The sequence below is a fragment of the Bactrocera latifrons genome, unplaced genomic scaffold (genome assembly GCF_001853355.1).
Source record: "Bactrocera latifrons isolate USDA-ARS-PBARC rearing strain unplaced genomic scaffold, ASM185335v1 scaffold_26, whole genome shotgun sequence".
NCBI lineage: Eukaryota > Metazoa > Arthropoda > Insecta > Diptera > Tephritidae > Bactrocera > Bactrocera latifrons.
In genome coordinates, this window is record NW_017536185.1 from 699,570 (window position 1) to 721,061 (window position 21,492).

Sequence of the window (21,492 nt, forward strand, 5' to 3'; positions counted from 1 at the left end):
TTGAGCAATGTGTGAAGTGCGACAATTGTAAAAAGTCTTGATAAATGTTCATATATTATAACTGCGCGCTTTTGGCAAAAAATAAAAATAAAATCTTTCTTTAAATCCGATAAATATAAAGCGAAATATTCCCTCACAGCAACAGCAAAACTAAATGCTTAGATAAAATTGCGAAATTGATTTTCGAATTTTTGAAATTGGAATGACCGAACTTTTGAAACCGAAGAAATATTTGAAATGCAAAAGGATCCGTGCAAATACAGGTTTTTAATAGAACAGATTTCAAAAATTTTCTAAATAACTAAGATCACGTACTCGCAGTAAGAACAAGAATTGGCATAGAACAACCAGAAGTTAGAAAAACATTTTGGCAATGATTAAGGTTGTTGCAACAACAATGTCGGAACGGAATCGACGTGGCCCTTAGTTTTGGGGTAAAAAGACCATTTCTTTCGGTGACTCTCGTTCTTGTTAAGAAAATTGAACTGTGTAGAGAAAAAGTATGTAGAACTAACGCTACCAGAAATATAAAGAACAATGCGAACACAACTTAAAAAAAAAAATAATTTTCAATCATTTCTCATACTAAAGTAACGTAATTTGTTTTCATTTGATAAGTAGCCAAGGTTTTTTGTCTTTTTTCCCGTTTTAACAGAATTGTAGATAAATATGCGTCGATGATATATTGGTAAACAAATTTTTTAATTGCTTTATAATAATCTATAAATATTTTTTATAACTGCAGTTAGTAATAATAACCTACCTAGTGGGCAAACAATAAGACATAAAAAGCTGTATGAATAGTAAAATACAAAAATATGACCTACAAAAAAGTAAGAATTCAAAATTTAAAAAAAGTCAAAAAAAAATATTAACTATGGAACAAGCTACGATTAACATGAATATTTTTTAATTTTTTTAATATAGTTGGCTTTAACAGGAATAATCAATAAAAATTAATGTTTTTTTTTTCTCGCTTCTTGTTATAACGAGGCAGTGCATTGGTCTAGGTGCACCTTGAGCTACGCTAAACAAGCAACACTTGTAGAAACTTAAAAGTATAAAATAAAAAACGGTGTACATAGATATATTTAGAAAATGAACGAAAAACGCATACCTCCTCCCTCGCAATACACGCATGCGTGTGTGTGTATGTGTCTAATTTTATTTTAGTTAAACTTAAGAGCTACGCCGTTTTTATCGTTTGCTTGAAATTCATCCTGTTCTTTTATTGATAATCGCTTTTAATTGCTAGCAATTTTTCATGTATAAATATATATTTATGTGTACTCGTGTGTGTTTTGTATAAGGCAAATTTGGTAAGCAAATGCACTTTGCAAAGGCATTTTGTTAACGCATTAGCACTAGAGAAATATTATTTTAGAATTGATTTCGTCGTCTTCTTTGCTTCTATTAAATTATAAGTAAGTACTATTTCTGATTCTGTTTCTGTTTCTGTTCGCCCTCTTCAACGCTCACAACATTTTATTTCTTCCGCTCGGCGACTCATTAGCGCATTGACAGATACTGATTTTAAAGTTTCTCATAACGTTGAGACGAGGTAACTTCTGTAAAAGGAATAGAAGAGAAAAAAACAAATTTTTGAAGAAACCTAAAGTGGTAGGTAACGAAAATAAATTGTTGGTAAACATAAAATGAAACTCAAGTGGAACCAAAACCCAAATGAAAAGAATGAAAACAAAATGAGTGTGTGTGTTTTTTTTTATTGGACTTGAACTTGAGTGCGCTTTACAAGTGCGACCTTTCAAGGCGGACAGTGTGCGTGGAGAAGAATGGAATTAGTTTCAGCACGCGTGCATTAAAGCGGTTTGTTGGATACCCTACTACTAACTACTACTCACTAACCAACACGTAGCCGTTTTGGGTAAAATGGTGATGGTGAAAATTAGTATTTGCCAGCGCAAAGCTGAAAGCATTTCGAAAATATTAGCTATAGTATGGGAACATAAAGCGAAAAGGAGTGTGAAAAGGGTTATAAGTGGTTGAAGATGTGGGATGGCAGTAATATTAAGTGATATAAGATATAGCAGTGCAGATAGATAAAGAATCACACAATGGTACAATAGTTACAAGATGCATAGCAAATTTACAGTTATGAAAGGTCAAGCCACGTTTAAAGCATGCATATTAAGCAAAAATATTGTAAAGTAAGGGAAATGAACTTACCGGAACTGTATTGTGTGTACTGTTGGTATTGTGGATGGAAATTGTGTATAGCATCTGTCATAATATCCTTGGGATTCATAGTTTCCTGAAAAAGTAGTAAAACAAATGTCTTTATATACATTATACAACGAAATTGCATTTACATACCTTAAGACTGCTTGATATTGATTGCATGGTAACAGAGCGACCTTGGCCATCGGCAATGCAACTGCGCGCATAAACCTATAAGGAAATAAATATTTATTAGAAAATTACAGCTCCAAACAAGATCAAGATATGGTATATGCATTTTAAAGGAATAAAAATAATATTGTGTAATACAATCATTATAAGTCTTTGAAGAATGTGGCCTTTCACTTTATGAGGTTTCAAGTTGAGAAAAACTTATCATATCTAACAATGATAAAAATAATAAAAATAGCAATAATACATATAAATGAAAAATTAAATTAAATCTGAGTTTTTTTGCAAAATTTTTCTATAACAACCGTTTATACGTTGTTATTGTTACTTTTGTAGCATCAGCAAACGTTCCTCAAAATGAATACTGAGGAATGTAGAACTGCTAACAAATTGTTAGTTCTTTCACGAATATACATTAGTTCTGTTCCAGTTATATTGACCCGACTCTCATGGGAACAATAAATGTTGAAATGTGTAAGATTATTACTTAAAATTATGCACCGCCTAGAGGCTAATTTGACGACAGTTTACTTATTGTTGGTTTGTCATTTGCTAATTTTACAAGGATACATTCGTCACTTTGGAACAGTCAACATTATATTTAGCATTTGGAGGTTAGTGTGAATGATTTTCCTTATAGAAATAATTAATTCTTAGCCTGAGCAGGGAATAATAAATTAGCCAGAAAGTTTATAGCCACAGGAAGGAAACGCCGGAGACCCCATAAAATATTTATATACAGTGTGCGACTAATCTAAAGCACGGAATCTACCTTGTCGGTATTTAAATGAATAAAAACATAAATTTTAATGATTTTATTTTTATAACTAATTCATTCATTCTTCTTTTTGTGTTAGTAAAAAATTAAGCAAATTAACTTATTAAAAAAATATATAGTAGAAAATTCCATATATGAAAAACTCCGAAAATCTGGTGCGACAAAACTAAATCACGAAATGGTTTTATGATTGAACAATTTATGTCTTTCAATATTTGCTTGCGTATCCCTTATTTTTGAATACAGTTGCACATCGGCGAGGCATGGACTCAATTAATTTATTTGATGTGTCGCAGGAAATGCTTTTCCATGCTCCCTTTACTTGTATGTATAAAACGGCATTATTTTTACAATTCTCACGTCTGACTTATCGATCTACATTGAGATCTGGTGATTGTTCGAGTCACTTCAAAACCTCAATCCTTTTATCAGCAAACTACTGTTTTACACAAATAGCAGTATGTTTATGGTCGTTGTCTTGTTGATAACCCCATTTTCTAAAAAATATTTGTATGCTTATATTTGTCCATTGTACTGTTTATATGATGAATTGGTCCTATTCCATTGCCTGAAAAACAACCCCACACTAGTACATTGTCTCTACCTTGTTTTATGACGTTTATTTAGGCGTTATCCCTTCGGTCAGAAAAAAGCACAGTTTGACATTTGCTCTTGCGGTATGTTCGCTAGTTGGCGCTGAGAGCGCGTAGTTCTAGTTTTATTCGTCGCATCGGGGCATGCTATACCTTTTTGGAAAGCTCATTTCACGCGCTAACACGTGTTTGATTGATTGCCGTTGCAAACATGGAGCAAAATAAAGAGAAAATACGGCATATTTTACAGTACTACTACGATAAAGGCAAAAATGCATCTCAAGCCGCCAATAAAATTTGTGAAGTTTGTGGGCCCGATACAGTTTCCATTTCCACCGCACAACGATGGCTTCAACGTTTTCGTTCTGGTGTAGAGGTGGTCGAAGATGCGCCACGCTCCGGAAGGCCTATCGTCGAAAACTGCGATAAAATCGCTGAATTGGTCGAAAGAGACCGGCATAGTAGCAGCCGTAGCATTTGTTTTCACGACCGGCATAGGACCATTATAGCAAATTCGCCATTTTCATATAAAAATTTATTAAGACCAACAATATCACCAAATGATCAAAACTTGCAAAACAAAGTTTTTACATACTATATTATATTTTTATGACCACTCACTCACTCACTTCAGATAACAAGTGGATATGACCACTAATATTAAGTACTAATAAATTTAGATCAATTACAAATCTGCAAGATATGAGCATAAACCACGCACGCTCACAAAGAGAGTACAAGAGATGAAGCGAATAAAAAGGAAATTAAAAATGCAAAATATTTGACACGCTCCAGCGCCTAACCATTACGCATATGCCATAGATATGCCAAAGTACATTACAAGCACTTGCAAACTTTCGATTTTCACCTAGCCAAACGTCTAACTTTACGGTCCACGCTTTCCACTGGCTAATCGAGAGTGAGTTTTTCAATACTATTACGAGTAGTGTTAATTGCTTGCGAGATATGTTTATTAGAGGCTCACATTTATGTTGTTGTTGTTGTATATTTATCTTATCAATCGACTAGAGCATGACAAGCAAGCACGCCTAACAAACATTTGCACTCGATGAACTTGCGAATAAAGCGAAAATAATAAAATATGCGAAAGTTAGTCATAAACAATAATTACAAAGAAAAGCAATTATGAAGTAAAAAACAATGAAAATCGTTTTTATTGAACTCACCTGATAGGGGAATGCATAGCGCAAGGCAATCGCAGCAAACAACATTTCAATGCAAATGAAGAAGTTTTGATAGCCCGCCGAAACAGTACCAGCTGATGTGACAGTGCCGACGCTGTCCACAATTGGCGAGATGACCTTGGCCTTTTCCAAAATGGCCAACATAACACCTGTAGGCGAAAGACCGCAAAATTAGTAAGACAGCAAAATTTGGACTCATTAGAGTGACTCACCTTGCCAAAACGATAAGAAGATAACTGATTTGATTGTACAAAATTTCAATACAGGCTCGAATGGTGTAAGTAAATCACGCGTAGCGAAGTAGAATAAGTATAGACCGTAGAGGGCAAGCGAAACGGATATATTATAGATAACTGTAATGTAAATGTAGCCACCGTTTGCACTGTAAATCAGTAAAGTTTTGTTAAATAAGTTGCAATGTATTGTTTTCACATTTTAATACCTCCAATCACCATCATGATAGTGGCCAAAGGCTTGCAGGAATATAATAATGAATGCCACCAATGGCTTCACCAAGCAGAATTGCAATGTGGCCTGCTTGCAAAAGCGCAGGAAACCGATTGTATACGTCTTGCCCTTCAGACAGCAGGTGCCATACAGACACGAGCTCTTGATGGGTTTGCCGCGTATCTCGGACATGATATTGCCCTCGCCACCAAGGTACTCATAGCACAGCGACAGGAAACTGTAGATGACAAAAGCTAAGGGAAAAATTATGTAAATAACAGGTTTAAGAGAAAAATATCAGCAAATCTTGGCAATTCTGTGTGCTCACCTTCGTAGCAATCGCGCACGGTAAAGAAGTACACATACACATTATCCGAATTGAAGAAAAACAAACTGATCCACGAGTATGTCGCATACATGGGCACAATGAAAAGGATGCGCACTATCCAGCGCTGCTCCTGTGGATTTGTGTACCAACGCAGATGTTGATAAATCTACCAGCGTGTGGCGTTGTGTAAACAGCGTGGAAAGGCAATAATACGAAAAACAAAAACAAAGTAAAGCCGTTCAGTTCACTTTTCTTAAGCGCTGGACTACCCACCTGTTGGCAAGTGATAAATAGTGCCACCCACACGAAGACGGTCGCAAGTCCTTGGGCGGTTTTTGTTTGCAGGAAGATACCATCACCGACGTGACTGAGCGGATCAATGGGCGACGGCATTGGTTTGGCTTGTACAACGATATTCGGTTTCAGCGTGGTCGATTCGGTCATCGTCGATGCGGCAACTGCGATGGCGGCTGCTGCTGTGCCATTCGGGTCAATGAAGCTCGTTGTACTTGGCGCTGTGCTGCTCACAACGCTGTTCATACTGCGCGTATGCACAACAACGCAATTTTCAGTGTAAGAAAGGCGCATATGAAAATAGAGTAAGAATGTGTTTTGAAAAATTAGTTTTTTTTTTATTTAAGAAAATAAACAAGTGATAATTAAAAAGAAACTTCCAAATATTTTAATGCTTTCATTTAACAAAATATTGATCGAAAAATATATTTAAAATTTCCTACAAATTGATATAATAAAAGCAGTAGTAATAGTAGCCAAAAAATTAAAGTGGCATTCAAGACTTCAAAAAACCTCCTGCTATATATATATATATATAAAATATAGAAACTTCGGATAAAATAAAGCGATAAAATTTGTTGTTAGTTCAATCCAATTTTATATGTAATTTAACTCACATAGATATGTAAGTTCACCATATTAATACTTATAATGTAGACAGTTAAGATTATTTGTAAATATTCTATGAATTACGATTATGTAAAGAGACTTTCGTTCTGTAAAGAGTTGCATCTGTTTTCATTTCTGAAAGCTTCGGTTTCTTATCGCCATCTATTTTGCAACAACATCTAGTATCAATTGAAAGCTTGATTTCTTATACAATTTTGCATTGAGATTGTGTGATTGCTGTGTACTAAATGTTTATTCATTAGAAAATATTTAGCAAATATTGTAATGAACAAGTTTTCAGGGAATTTTGTTGCAAACACGGCACACATTTCTATTCTATTCATTTTCAGATTTATTAGAAAATAAAACAAAATTAGTTTTTAATTTAAATATGAATCTTTTCCAGTTACATGTTTTGACCAAAATCTATTGCGCCAGTCAATTTAATCAAGCATATTTCAGTCTATTTTAGCCTTTATTGGGGATATTTTATTAAAATTAAGCGACTTTGATTATGATTACACTGTCGGTCCTTCTCATTGATTTTAATCTATTTAAGTACTAATTCATGACATTGATTCACATTTTCTCTTAGTTTTCATATAAGGATAGTAAAAATTAACGTTAGTCAGGTTCGCTAGGTAGTTGATAAGTTAAATTGTACAAGGTGAGTTCCAAGTAAACAGGACTTTTTGAATGATATGTCGACTGGTGCGTTAGAATCTGTTATCTTCATCGATTGTCCAGTAATTTTCATCACATCGATTTCATGACATTTCATTGATTGGAAGTGAAGTTATTGAGTTTTAAGTGTCGGTATGTTTGTGTCATCGGTGCGAAAATGAGCTTCGTTCAAAAAGCCAACATTAAATTTTGTTTTAAAATTGGTAAAACGTTTATCGAAACTTCTCAATTGATGAAACAAGTTTACGGCGATGGTTGGCTATCCCGTAGCTGAGTGCATGAGTGATTTCAAGGTTTTCAAAATGGTCGTGAGGACAAAAATGACGTTCAATATGTGGGTCAATCCGTGATCACCGGAAATTCCATAGAAACTGTGAAAAATCAGCCGAAATCATCATTGAAATTCATGGAAATGGAAGTGAACATCTCCAAAACTTACGAAAGGTGTGTGCACAGTTTGTTCCACACAAATTGACTAACTACCAAATATTGCTCAGATCGATCGACGCTTGTGGCCGATTATTTGACCAAAAATCACATTTTAACCATTAACCACTAACCGCCATGCTTTTGGACCATGCAAAAAGCTGTATTGAAGCAGAAAGAGACTATTTTGAATAAAATAAATTGATTTTGCCGAAGAAACCATTTATTCTGTTCTTTTTTTTTAAGTCTTGTTTACTTTAAAACGCATCTTGTAGGTACTGAGTATGTGAACCCAGAGATTATATTGACTTTTTACTGAAAATATCGGCCAATATATGAAATATATTACCGAAATTTGAAGAGAATCCTTTTAAGTATGTCTGTTTGTTGAAAATGGATTCGATCGGGTCAATACTTCCCTTAGCCCTACAGAGATTGTCTCACTTTCGCGTGTCTTTATGGGGTTTTTGTTATAACGGTGCATCCTTGTGCTTAGAAAGAATGAAATCGGGTGAAAACTTACATATACACATACGACATATAATCAACAATTCTTATGCTTCAGAGGGTATTTCCCTGGCTTTAATCAAGTTCGCTATGTTATACTAGTTTTCATCATGACGTCACTTATACGTTTATACCGATAACCCGAAAAGAGTTTAATTAGATACGCATATGCATGCGAGTAAAATACATATATTTCCTCAAAAATAAGCTCTAGAGAAGATAAAGAAAGATATTTTACGGGTAAGGGGTTTTGTGAGAAAAAATGCTTTGCGAGTGATAAAATGTGCAAAGTCATGAGAATTGTCCAATTTTCCACGCACATAAATGAATGTTTCAGTAATTATTTGTTTTCTATAAAATATTTACAAACAACCAACCAAACAGTTATAATTACTCAAAAAAATCTTACTACAAGATTTACAAGCCTTAGAATTCCTCAAATGATGAAAAGGTCATCTCAATACAGAATTACCTGTTCAGTTAGAAGGCCTCCAAGAACGTTGTATTTGTCCTGGTCTATAAACTTAATATTAAACAAGAGATTGCCATCTTTAAGTCTCATAGGCAGTCTTCTATCCCAGTAAATCTGCGCTCCTGTATGAAAAAGTTAACTCCTGAATATTTCACAGATCGTGTTAGTACCTTGTACGTGCGAATATCGCCACAGTTAAACTTATAAATTTGAAAAAATTCAGGTTTTATCAGGCAAAAGTATGATGAATTTCATCACTATCATCTCATTTCAATATGGCTTAGTCACAACTTACTTATGCGAATTAGGTCATGTACACGTCTCCAACCTTTAATTTTTTTCCAAGCGGATGTCTATATATTACATACATTTACATTTTTATATTTTAGCATCATTGCAGACAGCCAGAGGACACTAGAAAAATGCACAAACTCTCCGATTTATTATATGGACGTGGCGCTTCGAAGTTTGAGATCAATGAATCGTTCTAGCTTTTATTTCAATGTTGGACACTTGTCGGTATTAAGCCGTTAGAGCTGTACAGATTGCGTGTGCTGCTGCTGGTTTTTACTTCTCCTGTGTCCGTTTGCCTTCTTCATGGGTTATCTGCAAACTTTGGAAACTGAGCCTATAAATATTCAACTTGGCATTTTGCCAGCAATATTCAATATTCTAGGACAGCCAATGAAGGCGATTGTCATTACAATATTGTAAACGCATCCGCGAAGCGCAGAGCTGATCTTTGCACGTTTGCGTGCACGCCAGAGCGTCGCGAATCAGGAGCAGATAAAATATTGTGTTATCATCAGCACACGCCTACTCAGCAGCGTGATATTTGTTTCATATTTATGGCAGCGGCACATATATCTCCAGCCGCTACTCACTAATGGTTATCCTCTGAATACATGGTTGCCATTCACCGACTATATCCCTCAGCCAACTCAGTTTTTCACTTGATTTTCCTATTGATGGTATAAGCCACAATGGATGCGTTCCCGGCAGTTTATATACGAAATTTACGCACACACTTTCATAAATCTGTTGACGAAACGCGTTAGTCATTTGGGCGAAAATCCAGAACTTACTGACGAGCAAAACTATGACGAATTGGTAGATTGTATTGTTACACATCAGATCAACTATGGTGTTTTAGAATGCGTAAAACAAGTTTATAATTATGTTCCTCGTGATTGTTGCCGTAGCTCTCTACGTTTCGATGTCACATTTTTTCGTATTTGCCGATCGCCAACAACAGGTGGTGACGGTAACCTATTATTTAGGCGTCATGCTGCAGATTATGCCCACATGCTATCAAGCGTCAACGATAGAAGCTGACAGTGCCAAGTTGCTCCATGCAATTTCCATTGCAATTGGTTGGCCATGGACAAGCGTTGCCGCAAGCTCATCATATTCTTCATTCATCGTGCACAGGAGGACATCACCTTTGTTGCACTCAAATTCTTCAACATCAAAGTGACCACTAAAATGTCGGTGTGTGTTTTCCCAATTCTCTTTGTAGATTGTAAAATTTGCGTTTTCATTATGCATATGGATGAGCAGCATGGGCTTTGGGCAGAATTTGAAGGATTTACTGGAATAAGTAGGCGTATTGTCAGCAAACTGGCGATATCCGACTACGCCAAGTTGTGCTGGGAGTTTTGATTATGCTCACATTTTACACAAGTATACTCATAATTGGCTTATTTGCACCATCCACTCTTATTAGACATTGCAAATAGGAGATGACTTGTAAATCGGTCCTTTTCAATAAATGTATATTAATTTAATTAACTTATTATGTTATTGATTGACCATATGTGGCCCTCTTAAACAAAATACATACGTTTACAACAAAAAGTTTTTTGTTATAAAATACATATATCTCGAAAATTAATTCGAACCGACCATTAGTCTGAATAAATATTTGGAATAGATAAATATGACAATAACCGACTTTCTCCACCTACCGATTTCTTTCCTGCTACATTGTTCATCAGCTGTTTAGAGAGAGAGAGAGTGATACATTCGAAACAAATCAGTTCAAATGGACGCGTTTGCATCCATTTTGATATGAAATAAAGTATCTTTCTTCTTGATGAACGTCAATTTTATGTGACATATACTCTTCTATGCTGAAAGGAAGGGTGAATTTATGTCATTGTCATCTGAAGACTTATCTTTTTTCGAACATGTCCATTAAATATAAAATTTCCAACTTCGGTCAATGCGCTAACACAAGGATAGCTCATCTTGGTGTCCAACTGGGCGAACAGGAACGGTTTACACGTCAACCCAAGTAAAACTGAAATAGCTTTATTCGCATCTCCATCCTATGGACAAGGTGACACAAACCTTTCATGAAGGTCAAACGATGAAAAAAGAACAAAGACGACTTCGGCTGCCTTACACTGCTGTTAGGTGCTACTGGGAAGAACAGGGGCCCCTCAGCAATTGTGGTATTTAGGCTCTACGAAATAGTATTAAAGCCAATATGTTTTACTGCAAATTATTGTTATTCTCAAATTCTCTCTTTCATCGATAAGTGATATGAGAAGAGGCTTTCACAAATGAGTCGAGCTCAGAGAGATAGTTGAGAAGGATTTTTATGTAATTTGATTTCTGTTAAGCATAGTTTTAAGCTAGAGGTCGTCCCTATATCGTTTTTCAAGCAGAAATTAATGCAACCATTAATCGGTCAGAGAGGTGTGCATTCAGGGTGACAATACTACGCTGATCAACCACAAGTTCTTCTGCCCTTGCAAGATACTACTCCCCCAGAGTAGAGCTCAGGAGCTCTAGTGAAATAGTTGCTATCAGCAATCCAATGTTGAACACTTGTTGCTATTAAACCGTGCTTTTGATAAGTATTAATTTTTTATTGTGTTCGTTTTCTTCTTAAAAAAAAACTGAGCCTGTAACGCAACAACTTAGCCTTCTGCAAACATCGGTTAATATAGCAAGAGGGCATTTACGAAAAGTGGAACCGATTACCACCAACGCTAAAATTTCACGTTGAAATTCTTTCGCCTGCTATCTCTTTCTGAAGCCATAAGAAAACTTTCTTAACCAACATCGGCGCATATTTACTTACACAAAATATTAATAAATAAAACCGACGCCGTTAAAGGAGAACACACAAAAACCTTTCGCAACTGGAACCACCACGCTAAGTATCTAATCTATATTCCACGAAGTTTATGGCACTGATAACACGATCGCAAATACAAGTCATCGAAAATAGCAGCATTTGATGGAAAAGCTTTTGAGTAAAATGCTTTAATGCACTTGTAAACGAGAACTTATACTATATTTATTTATACTTGTGTATACACACATGCGCCTCGGTGCTCGGTATATGCGCCATTAAAAGTTGAAGTATGACAAGATAAAAATTGAATTACATATGTACATATATCAACACGCACTCCCATCAGATAGGTATACACTCATGCACGCATGTATTTTCGCTCATTCACTTATTCACACGTTCACTGAGTCGCCTGCACGCCGTCGTTAAGCGACGTTTTCCATTTAGTGTCTCTCATCATATTTATATCATATTTGAATGTTGACAATGACAGGAAAAGCGATGCGAATGCTTGCAAGTGTACTTATAAGACATTAACGAGGCCGCTATACCAACTTACAGTTATACCATAATCAAGTGTCTTAGGCTGTAGTCATGGTGTGGCGATGATACAAGAGAAAAAAGACAGGCGAGGAGTTATAAAGAAATATGCATTTTAAAAATACGAAATATGACATGTATGTGGTCTTCAAAATACGGCATTAAACCCGGTCACTCCTAGAACATCTTTACTATCACTTTACCTCTAAAAACTACGTTTTTATAATTTTAGTCGTAGGTTTAGGAATATGACATCGCCATGGCTAAACAATCCAGCGAATGGTTTACAAAAAATTACCGGAAACTGAAAAAAATAAAATCGCTGAAGACACGGAAAGTCATCCTGGCCCGTTCCTAGGCACCTAGCCTTGCACTTGCGCATGTGCTTTGGTTCAAGTCAAATTGAGCAAATTGAAAAATAATAGAAGACAATTAGATCATCGTAAAAAGGAAAACCACGCGCCGCTATAAATATTTACTGTCTGGTGGTAAAAACTAATAAGAAAATGGTGCAAATGAATTCAAAAATATATGGAGCGGGCATATCGAATATAGAGACATACATATGTATGTACATGTGTACATAAAAAGACACACTGATGTGTGGAACACAATGCTAGCGACAGACTGCAGCAGCACGACAGTGAACTGAAAATGGCGTTGTGAATCCTACTACAAGAACGTTTGTGAGAGAGCAGCAACATAAGAATGGCCGGCATGTACACAAAACAACTCAGTTGTTCATTTTGCATGTACAAAATTCCGTTGTGGCCATACTAATACCTTGCACTTCAATGAAATTTTAATATTTTGTTCAAAGTGAAATTTTTAAGCAAAAAATAAGTAAATAGGTAAATTTATTTGTTTTAAATTATCAAYTGTTATTATAAAWGATGTAACAGAGCTATTTTATGCTTTTATTTGTAAATTGTTGTTAGAGCTTTGAGTAATTTTACATTTTACATATTAGTGGCATCCCACTCTACCTCATCTCTCTGTCTTCCATTCTACTGTCAACTCTACTGTCGTTGGCAAATATAGGATAAAATTGAAGTTAGCGAGAGCGACAACTGTCGTCGTGTAGTCGTGTAGTCGTGCAGCTATCAAAATAGGTCCGTCCATAAGAACGTGTGTATTTTAATATTTGACAGATGTCGTTTGCAGTCTGTCGCGAGCATTGTATTCAACACATGAGACTATTTACAGCGTGCAAATGACACTGAAGTGGCGGATAAAATACGGGGAAGCCGACAGGACACAAAAATACACACAACATCTCAAACAGTTGCATAAAAAATGCAGCAAATGGTGTCATGAACCACAAATAAAAACATAGGAAGCCAACCATTACGGCCAGCAATTATGGCGATAGGAAAAACAACGCCTCGTCCTTAAATGGTCACGGTCACCAGACGCTACGCTATAGTTGCTATGTAGTGTATGTAGGTGTTTTAAAGCAGCGTGGTTGACGGAAAAATCATTTAAGTGGAGTTACCATTTGTATGATAAACTCTATATTTTTGCAAGAAAAATGGCTATTCGGGATACAGTTTTGTGCATATTAATGCTATTTAATCGAAGCATATACTTAACTACAAGTTTAATTAAGTTTAATTAAAAATAACAAGATTTGTACGAATGGCAAGCTCGACATATCAAAATTTCCTGAAAGCACTTAGCAGGCTTTGCTTGTGCACCTAAGATAGACACATAAATATTTGTACTAGCACTTAGTAGCGGATACGCTTTCGCAATATTTTTCATTACAAAATTCCATACAAATACACTTTTATTTGCTGCTATCACTTTGCCACAATAACAACTAAAACATTTCACTCAGCCTTTAATTATTGAAATGGTTGACTGTTGCTTTCGCATGATGCCCCTGTCGGTGGAAAATCGATAGATACTGACTTTAAGCGGCAAGTTCACTGAAACTGCGAGTCTAATTTGTTTAATGTCACAAAAAATTGACTAAACAATGAAAACTGTAATGGAAAATATAATTTGTTTAATTACAAAAGCAAATATTATTATAATTATTGTTAGACGGACATGAAATCGGCAACACAGCGGCGCAAAGGTCGATTTAGTGAACCGAAATTTTTGGATATTTTCTGCTATAATTTTTTCGTGATTTTTAGGGTTTTTTCGTAGCGCTTTCAAGTACCATTTTTGAAAGAACTTTTTATAACAATGCTTCCTTCATATAATGAAACATTTGAAAATAAAAATCATTCTTCATTAAGATTCCGACAATAGCAGATTGAAGGAATTGTATCAGCATCGAGTAGGTTTATTGTGGTGCGAGATGCCTTAAACTCTCGATGAACCCTAGTTTCCATCCCAAGACTACTGTAATGTTTTAAAGTGGGTTTTATTTCAAAAAAAGATCGACTATTTTGAGGTGCAACTATTCCTTATACCTGAGAGAATACTAAGAATACTAGTTTCATTCGCTAATAAATCCTTATAAAAAAATAAAATTTAATTTTATAAAGTTTCCAAAAACTAAATTGACCGATACCGACTACATAAACGTTTTTTTTTTTTKTTTTTCATTTAGATCTTATAGTAACAATGACCGCAAAAAGAAACGCAAAATGGTGTAAGCAACGGAGCAACGAACTGCAGCCAATGAACACTCAGCAATTTGCAGACAATATAGTAGAACTCGCTTTTCTTTAAATTTTTCAGGTTAAGTGAACTTAAATAAAGAAAAGCAAAAGTGTCGCATTAAAAATGCAGAATTGTAAGAGGGCACACAAAAGCAAAAATGCCGTTATAAACTGGGTCACATTTTGGCACAGCGTAGTGAAATAACAGAGTAACGATATTTCCTACATTTAAAGGGATTGCCCAAAAGCGTGCGGCAATAACAAAAGCGACATGAACACTTATGTATGTGTGAACTATGCTACTCGGGCTACTTGTGCCGCACGAAGTGTGTTGCAACAAAGGAACGACGAATATGTGACAAAAATTAACCAACAAGAAACATGTAGGAGAGTTTAACTAAAAGAAAATAATATAGTTTATATCTACACAACAAAATAATGATAAAGGCTAACCAAAAAAAGCAGGGAAAAGAGCCTAAACGACCTGCCTTTTTGTAAGCTGTGGAAAACTGAACTACCAAATAAATTACAGACCCTATAAACCACACGCATACACATAAACATTTATATACTTATATGCGTAATGAGTGTCTGTCAGACTGCTTGGCTATGAGGGATGAGCTCTTCGGAATATGCTAAGCAAAGTGGCTGCGATGGCTTACGCTGCAAGGAACGTGGCAGATGACACACCTTGAAATCCTTGAACATTCAAATGGCACTACCGCACGCACACGAAAATAAAGGCATTTATCGGCACAAATATAATATTACAAAGGAAGTGCGAAAACAGTGTGTATATATAGAGATTGCAGGGTATAATCCACGATTTAGTGATAGTAAAGAACAAATACATATGTATGTGAAAATGCAAGTTTTTTAATATTTCGCATGTATGTATATCCTTTGCTTTAAAATGGCAATACCATTCCTAAAAGTGATAGCGTTAAATACCTCGGCATGCACTTGGACAAACGACTAACTTGGAAACAGCACATACAAGCCAAAAATAAACAATTAAAAATAAAAACCAAACAACTTGATTGGTTCCTTGGACATGCATCGCAGTTACATCTTGAAAATAAATTACTATTATATGCTAAATCTATACTAAAACCTATATGGACATACGGTGTGCAACTTTGGGGCACTGCTTGTAATTGAAATATTGATATTCTACAAAGATACCAATCGAAAACTCTAAGATTAATTACGAACGCGCCTTGGTTCATAACAAATAAAGCCATTCATTCAGACCTGAGCATACCTTTTGTTGAAGGTGAAATTAAAAGATTTAGTTCAGCATATTTGCACATTATAAGTTACCATGACAATCCTTTGGCAGTCATGTTATTAGATGATAGTAATGAAACTATTAGACTTAAAAGACAACATGTTCTAGATCTCCCATTTAGGAATTAAGTTAATGTTTAATTACATATGTTACTAATATATTAAATGTATAATTAAATTTTTTATATGAACAGTTGTATTTAGAACATTTTGTAATATTGTATATTAATATAAAGTAGTATAGTAAAGTATTAATATAAGTCAAATTATGGTTTTGTTATCAAATTTGCTTATTATTTACTAAAATAGATTGCAAATAAAATGTATTTAACAAAAAAACAAATAAAAACAAAACAAAATGTATATCTAGTGATGATCAAAACGCAAAAAGTAATGTTCACAAACGATTACCTGAGGGTCGAGAGTTTAACTGGCCGAAGATTTAAGAGCTTTTTGGCAAATTTTCTCTGAAAAGGATGGAGAACTGGATCTACAGCGAGCTTGTGCAAGTTTTTGCGATGAGGAAAGCTGCTGAGATGCATGAAACAACACAAAGACAAACAATATATACACCAACAGCCAAACGGCAATTAAGGCAATAATCTCATTACGTATTACGACCGAGAACGTACTTAGAAGCAGAATGGCAGTAGATATGTGGATGTCTGCAAATATACACTGGGCCACTCCCGAACCAAGGGCATACCCTGAAGCGAAATAGGTGATAAGATTGTCTAAGTGTCATTCGTCTGGCTACCAAGCCAGGTGTGGTATAAGAGTCGCTAAAAACGATATACAATGAAATTTCTGAAACACTTGATACCTACTAAGTAGCTAAGACAAGTACTAATTTATTCTTACTTTCTACTTTGCTCGACGTCGAAAAGTTAATACGGAGTAATTTATAATAATCCTCACCCTCAAACCTATCAATTTTGCCGGGTGAAGTACTGTCGAGAGAGAAAATTCTATTAAGTGAGTATCAGTGGTATTAGAGCTCGAATAATTTTATGAATTTTAAACCAGGAAAATCTGTTTCTTCTCCAACTTACTCATACCTAAATATATATCTATATATATCATATGTGTAAAATGTCTGATAAAGTAAAAAATAATTCCTCTCAGGCATTTTGCAAAGGTTTTCCTGTGAACAATTTGCTGCCAGTGATATAATAATTATCTGTCGTAGCAAGTGCTCACTTCTTACACACTTGGGATTTACATGCCGAGTATAGATTTGTCTCACAAATGAGCTGTTTGTTGCCAATGTAAAAAGTAATGTTTCAATTTACAACAGGAAGGTAATTTGTAAACCCGCAAGAGTTCATTAAACTAAAGGAAAAAGGTAAAAGCAAAAGACAGGAGCGAAAATGGGGAAAAAGTAAAGGCGATGCCCACATAAGTCGTGCGGTAATGAGCAATGGGAGGTGAGCTGGTAATGTGCCCATGAAATAAATAAACATAGCTTAACATGTAGGAAAGAAAACTAATATTAAAACAGGAAAATACAGAGAGCCCACAGAAATTGGCCAGGCCAGGCAGGCAGCAAACTTGAAAAGAAAAAGCGGCAATTGCAAAAGGCGCTAATCCAACACCACAATGAAAGACCACTGCAGGGCGAAGACAGATGAGTAAGTGAGACTTGTTAACTGAATGCTAGACTGACTGGTTGGCTGACTGCTTGCCTAAGTAGTTCGCTGACTCGACGCTTTGGAAGCACAAGCTGAGACTTATGAAGATTCAAGTTTGAATTAGGAAGTAGGAAGAAGAAAGAAGGAAGGGGGAAGGGTGAAGTTGTGGGTTCATATACATAAGTAGTGGCTACTGTAATGTATTTGTGCGTGTGTGTGTATATGTTTTGGTGTACAGGACGTATGAATAACCTATTACGTATTATTCGCAGCGCGAAGCAAGTTGGAAACGAGATATGTACATATATGTATATGTGCGTAAGTATCTCTCACATAGGTGTAGCGCAATTAGTATAATTTTTAACTGTTATAAATACAACAATAATCGGAGACAAGAACGCGGTACTAAGCATGCAAAAAAAAGATATAAGACTGCAAAGTAGAGAAGACAAACAAAACTTATGATGGAAGAGGAAGTGCATAAGCACGGCGGCATAACTGCGAACGTCAAACACCTCACCAACGCGCCATTCAATCAGTAAAGCAACAACAGCGACTAGCCTTGAGAAGCATGATGGTTACATTATTGTATGCTCATGTGCGAATAAGAAGCAAAATAAAAATAAAAATATTATAAACCACCGACATTCGCAGCAATAGTATGGGAAATAAATAGCCACACTGGTGCAAAACGAAGCTAATGACACGTTTGCAGATAGTCAAGTATTTGGTGAGCGGAAAACATCGTTGGCGCTGCGCGTTTCAACCTCAAGCAGAGCAGCACTACAAAACACAAAACGAAATACTTGCTTGTACTAAGTTAATAGGTTTTTATGCAAACAACAATTATCTGAATTTATCAAATACCAAAAGCTATTGAATTACAAAAATAAAATATGAGTTCAGCGAAAAAAAAAATTTGTCACAGAAGAAGAAGCCAAAAAAACAGTTTACAGTTAAATAGTGTATACATTAGCCTATTTTTGTAAAATTTGGAGTCATATAGGTCATCTTGTGAATTTTTGGTTGTGAGACAAAATTAAAAAAAAAAAAATTATAAAATTCATTAGTCAGTACTTAACGAATATATGTAAATAGTTTAAACTGAATAAATAACTTCCTCAAATTTGAAACTGATAATATTATTTAATAGATTTTGAGTTAGAGCCATGTAAAGGGTAACCGTTCGGTAAATTCCGACTCACGAGTCTATTTTTAAACTCGATTTTCTCCGAACAAGAACTTTTTTTTTTTTTTTAATATATTGGTAAAAAATATGGAAAAATATTGGATTTCTTTGCACTAGACCTGATAATTTAGTTTATCACGTTTCAACCTGCTCACTCTACGAATAAATGCTGCTACTTGAGTATTTATTCGTAACAAAGCGTGTTTCTTAAGAAAAAGATTTTATAAAATGTTTTTGCTAATTGAGTTTTTCTACAAGTTGCCGAAAGAAAGCAAGAAGTGCATGTTATGAAAAAAATTAAGAGAGCATTGAAGTCCAAAGTAACAGAACATCTTTGTATATAAATAAATATTACATTTTTTATAAAAATTTCACTATTTTTTTTAAATTTTTTTCAATACTATATCTATGTATGTACATATATTAAACATATAGCAGCAATTAATTATAAATCACCATATATTTATTTATTTTTTAAAGCTGAAAAACTTGTTACTCATTCACGCGATGACCACAAAGCTTCGATTTGACTCATCTTTCAAAAAGAAAGCTTAGTAAAAAAAATATACAGAAAACATGGTAAAGAGTGCAAACTTGTAATATGAAATTTAAATATACTAATATTTGTTTGCGATTATTTGTTACCAGCGATTTGTTTTATTTTGAGGCAAAACGTTAGGCAATGGAAAACAAGTAACAAATTCAACAAACAATTCACGGTCAAACAATAAAAGAAAAGATAAATAAATAATGAAAACTTTAATATGTACATACATATGTATGTATGATTTGGTATTAGCATATTGGCATAGAAAATAATACTCGATGAAAATACTGACAAAACCACAAACCCCAAATAAGGGCAGTAAAAATACTTGATTGTAAGTTTGTACGTCAAAGTGGACAGAAATGGATGTGAAAAGTAGAGAATACTGAAACATAAAAATTAAGCGCACATGGAACAATCGAAGTAAATAGATATATTATATTAATAAGTGACTCTCTTCTAATTTAATAGAACAATTTAAAAGAATGTATCTTTCTTGTGCTAATTCTTTTTGTCTGGAAAGCTTGCAATTAATATTTGCCAATTCCAAATTTTAAATCCAACCGAATTTTTAATGTGAGTAGACACTAATTTCTTAATTTGTATCATATTTGTAAGAAAAATTAAAAATAGTCTGAAATATAAATTTCTGAATAGTAAAAAGATTAGCGCTACTCCAAAGCAAACATACATAAGTTTAAAACTCATCACAATATATTAGTTTACATATGGACACATATACCAAGAGGGAAGTTTGCATGTACATGAGTTTTTGCATATAAACAAATGATGAACGCTGTGACAATTTCAATCAAACTGAAGCTGCTTTTGGAACAAACATCGCGATGACATTCTTGAAGACAAACAGATTCCCAAGCAAATATACAAACTCAAATTCATGTGTCGTTGTCCCACGCGAACATATGGCTTCTAATGTTTGTTAAGCTGCACACTACGCGAATAATTCGCTTTAAAGTTAGTAAAGTTTTAAGTTAGTTAATAAATAATTTATGTATAAATAACTTGTAATGTAACCAATTGGCACAATCTTCAAAATTATTTTACGGACTCAAAATTGCAAATATCAGATACATACTTGGTATATATTCGGTTTTACCACTTAAAATAATTATAACTATTTTCAATACAATATCAGTAGATATACCTATTTTAACATTATTATTCAACGTAGACGTTTGCACAGATATACAACTTTCCAATTCGCACTAACCTTGTTTGTCTGCGTCTTATTTAGGCTCTTTTTTATAGTATTCCTGCTGACACTTTTATAATTTTCTTTTCTTTTTACAATAGCGTTGGAAACAGTTGCAAAAAGTAAACCAAAATCAACCACTTGTCATTTATATGATTATTGTTTAATTTCTTTTTTCTCCTGTTGCGAATGTCGTGGTCGCCAGCGAATCAATTCGACAAAGATGACGTTTTTTTCTTTGGCTTTGCGAATGCACACGCTTTACGTATTTTGTCCAAATACACTGATAACACTTTAAACACTCGTAATTCGATTTTTGTGCGCAAGTTGTCCGTAATTTGTACTAATTTATGCGATTTTTTAAGCAATAAACCCGATTTTAATTTTTTCAAAAATCACTTTACAATCTTGTAGGAAAAACTTACTGATTACTATGAAAAATAAATACGAAATGACTGATATGCAGTATTACCAAAACACAAAGTCATTTCAACTCACCAACAGGTGTCGCTCTAATGACTTTCGTTAAATATATATTTTACTTTCTGTTTTTAAAAAACTTGCAGTGGTTCTGCAATAATTTTCATATTGTATGAACCAGACTTGTATGAACCATTATATTTTTCCGTTTTACTATATGTGTTTATTAATTAAAATTTGGTA

General features: G+C 34.5%; 1 protein-coding gene and 1 pseudogene across 3 annotated transcripts in view; one reads left to right on the forward strand and one right to left on the reverse strand.

Moving 5' to 3' along the window:
• The window catches only part of LOC108969642 (transmembrane protein 184B), a 24,109-nt gene extending 2,834 nt beyond the window's left edge, over positions 1 to 21,275 (reverse strand). Inside the window, exons 1-9 of one of the 3 annotated variants that reach the window (XM_018934493.1) lie at positions 20,848 to 21,275; positions 5,995 to 6,262; positions 5,722 to 5,887; positions 5,389 to 5,647; positions 5,159 to 5,328; positions 4,929 to 5,095; positions 2,335 to 2,409; positions 2,188 to 2,272; positions 1,195 to 1,568 (exon numbers count right to left, since the gene is read on the reverse strand). In XM_018934493.1, the coding sequence (XP_018790038.1) occupies positions 1,534 to 1,568; positions 2,188 to 2,272; positions 2,335 to 2,409; positions 4,929 to 5,095; positions 5,159 to 5,328; positions 5,389 to 5,647; positions 5,722 to 5,887; positions 5,995 to 6,261 (1,224 nt within the window). In that variant the 5' untranslated portion in view covers position 6,262; positions 20,848 to 21,275 and the 3' untranslated portion in view covers positions 1,195 to 1,533. Of the gene's footprint in view, positions 1 to 1,194; positions 1,569 to 2,187; positions 2,273 to 2,334; positions 2,410 to 4,928; positions 5,096 to 5,158; positions 5,329 to 5,388; positions 5,648 to 5,721; positions 5,888 to 5,994; positions 6,263 to 6,458; positions 6,480 to 20,847 lie in introns of those variants that run through there. The other 2 variants (XM_018934492.1, XM_018934491.1) reach the window with 2 other exon arrangements.
• On the forward strand, positions 9,311 to 10,313 carry LOC108969643 (annotated as a pseudogene).
• Positions 21,276 to 21,492: the final 217 nt, after the last annotated feature.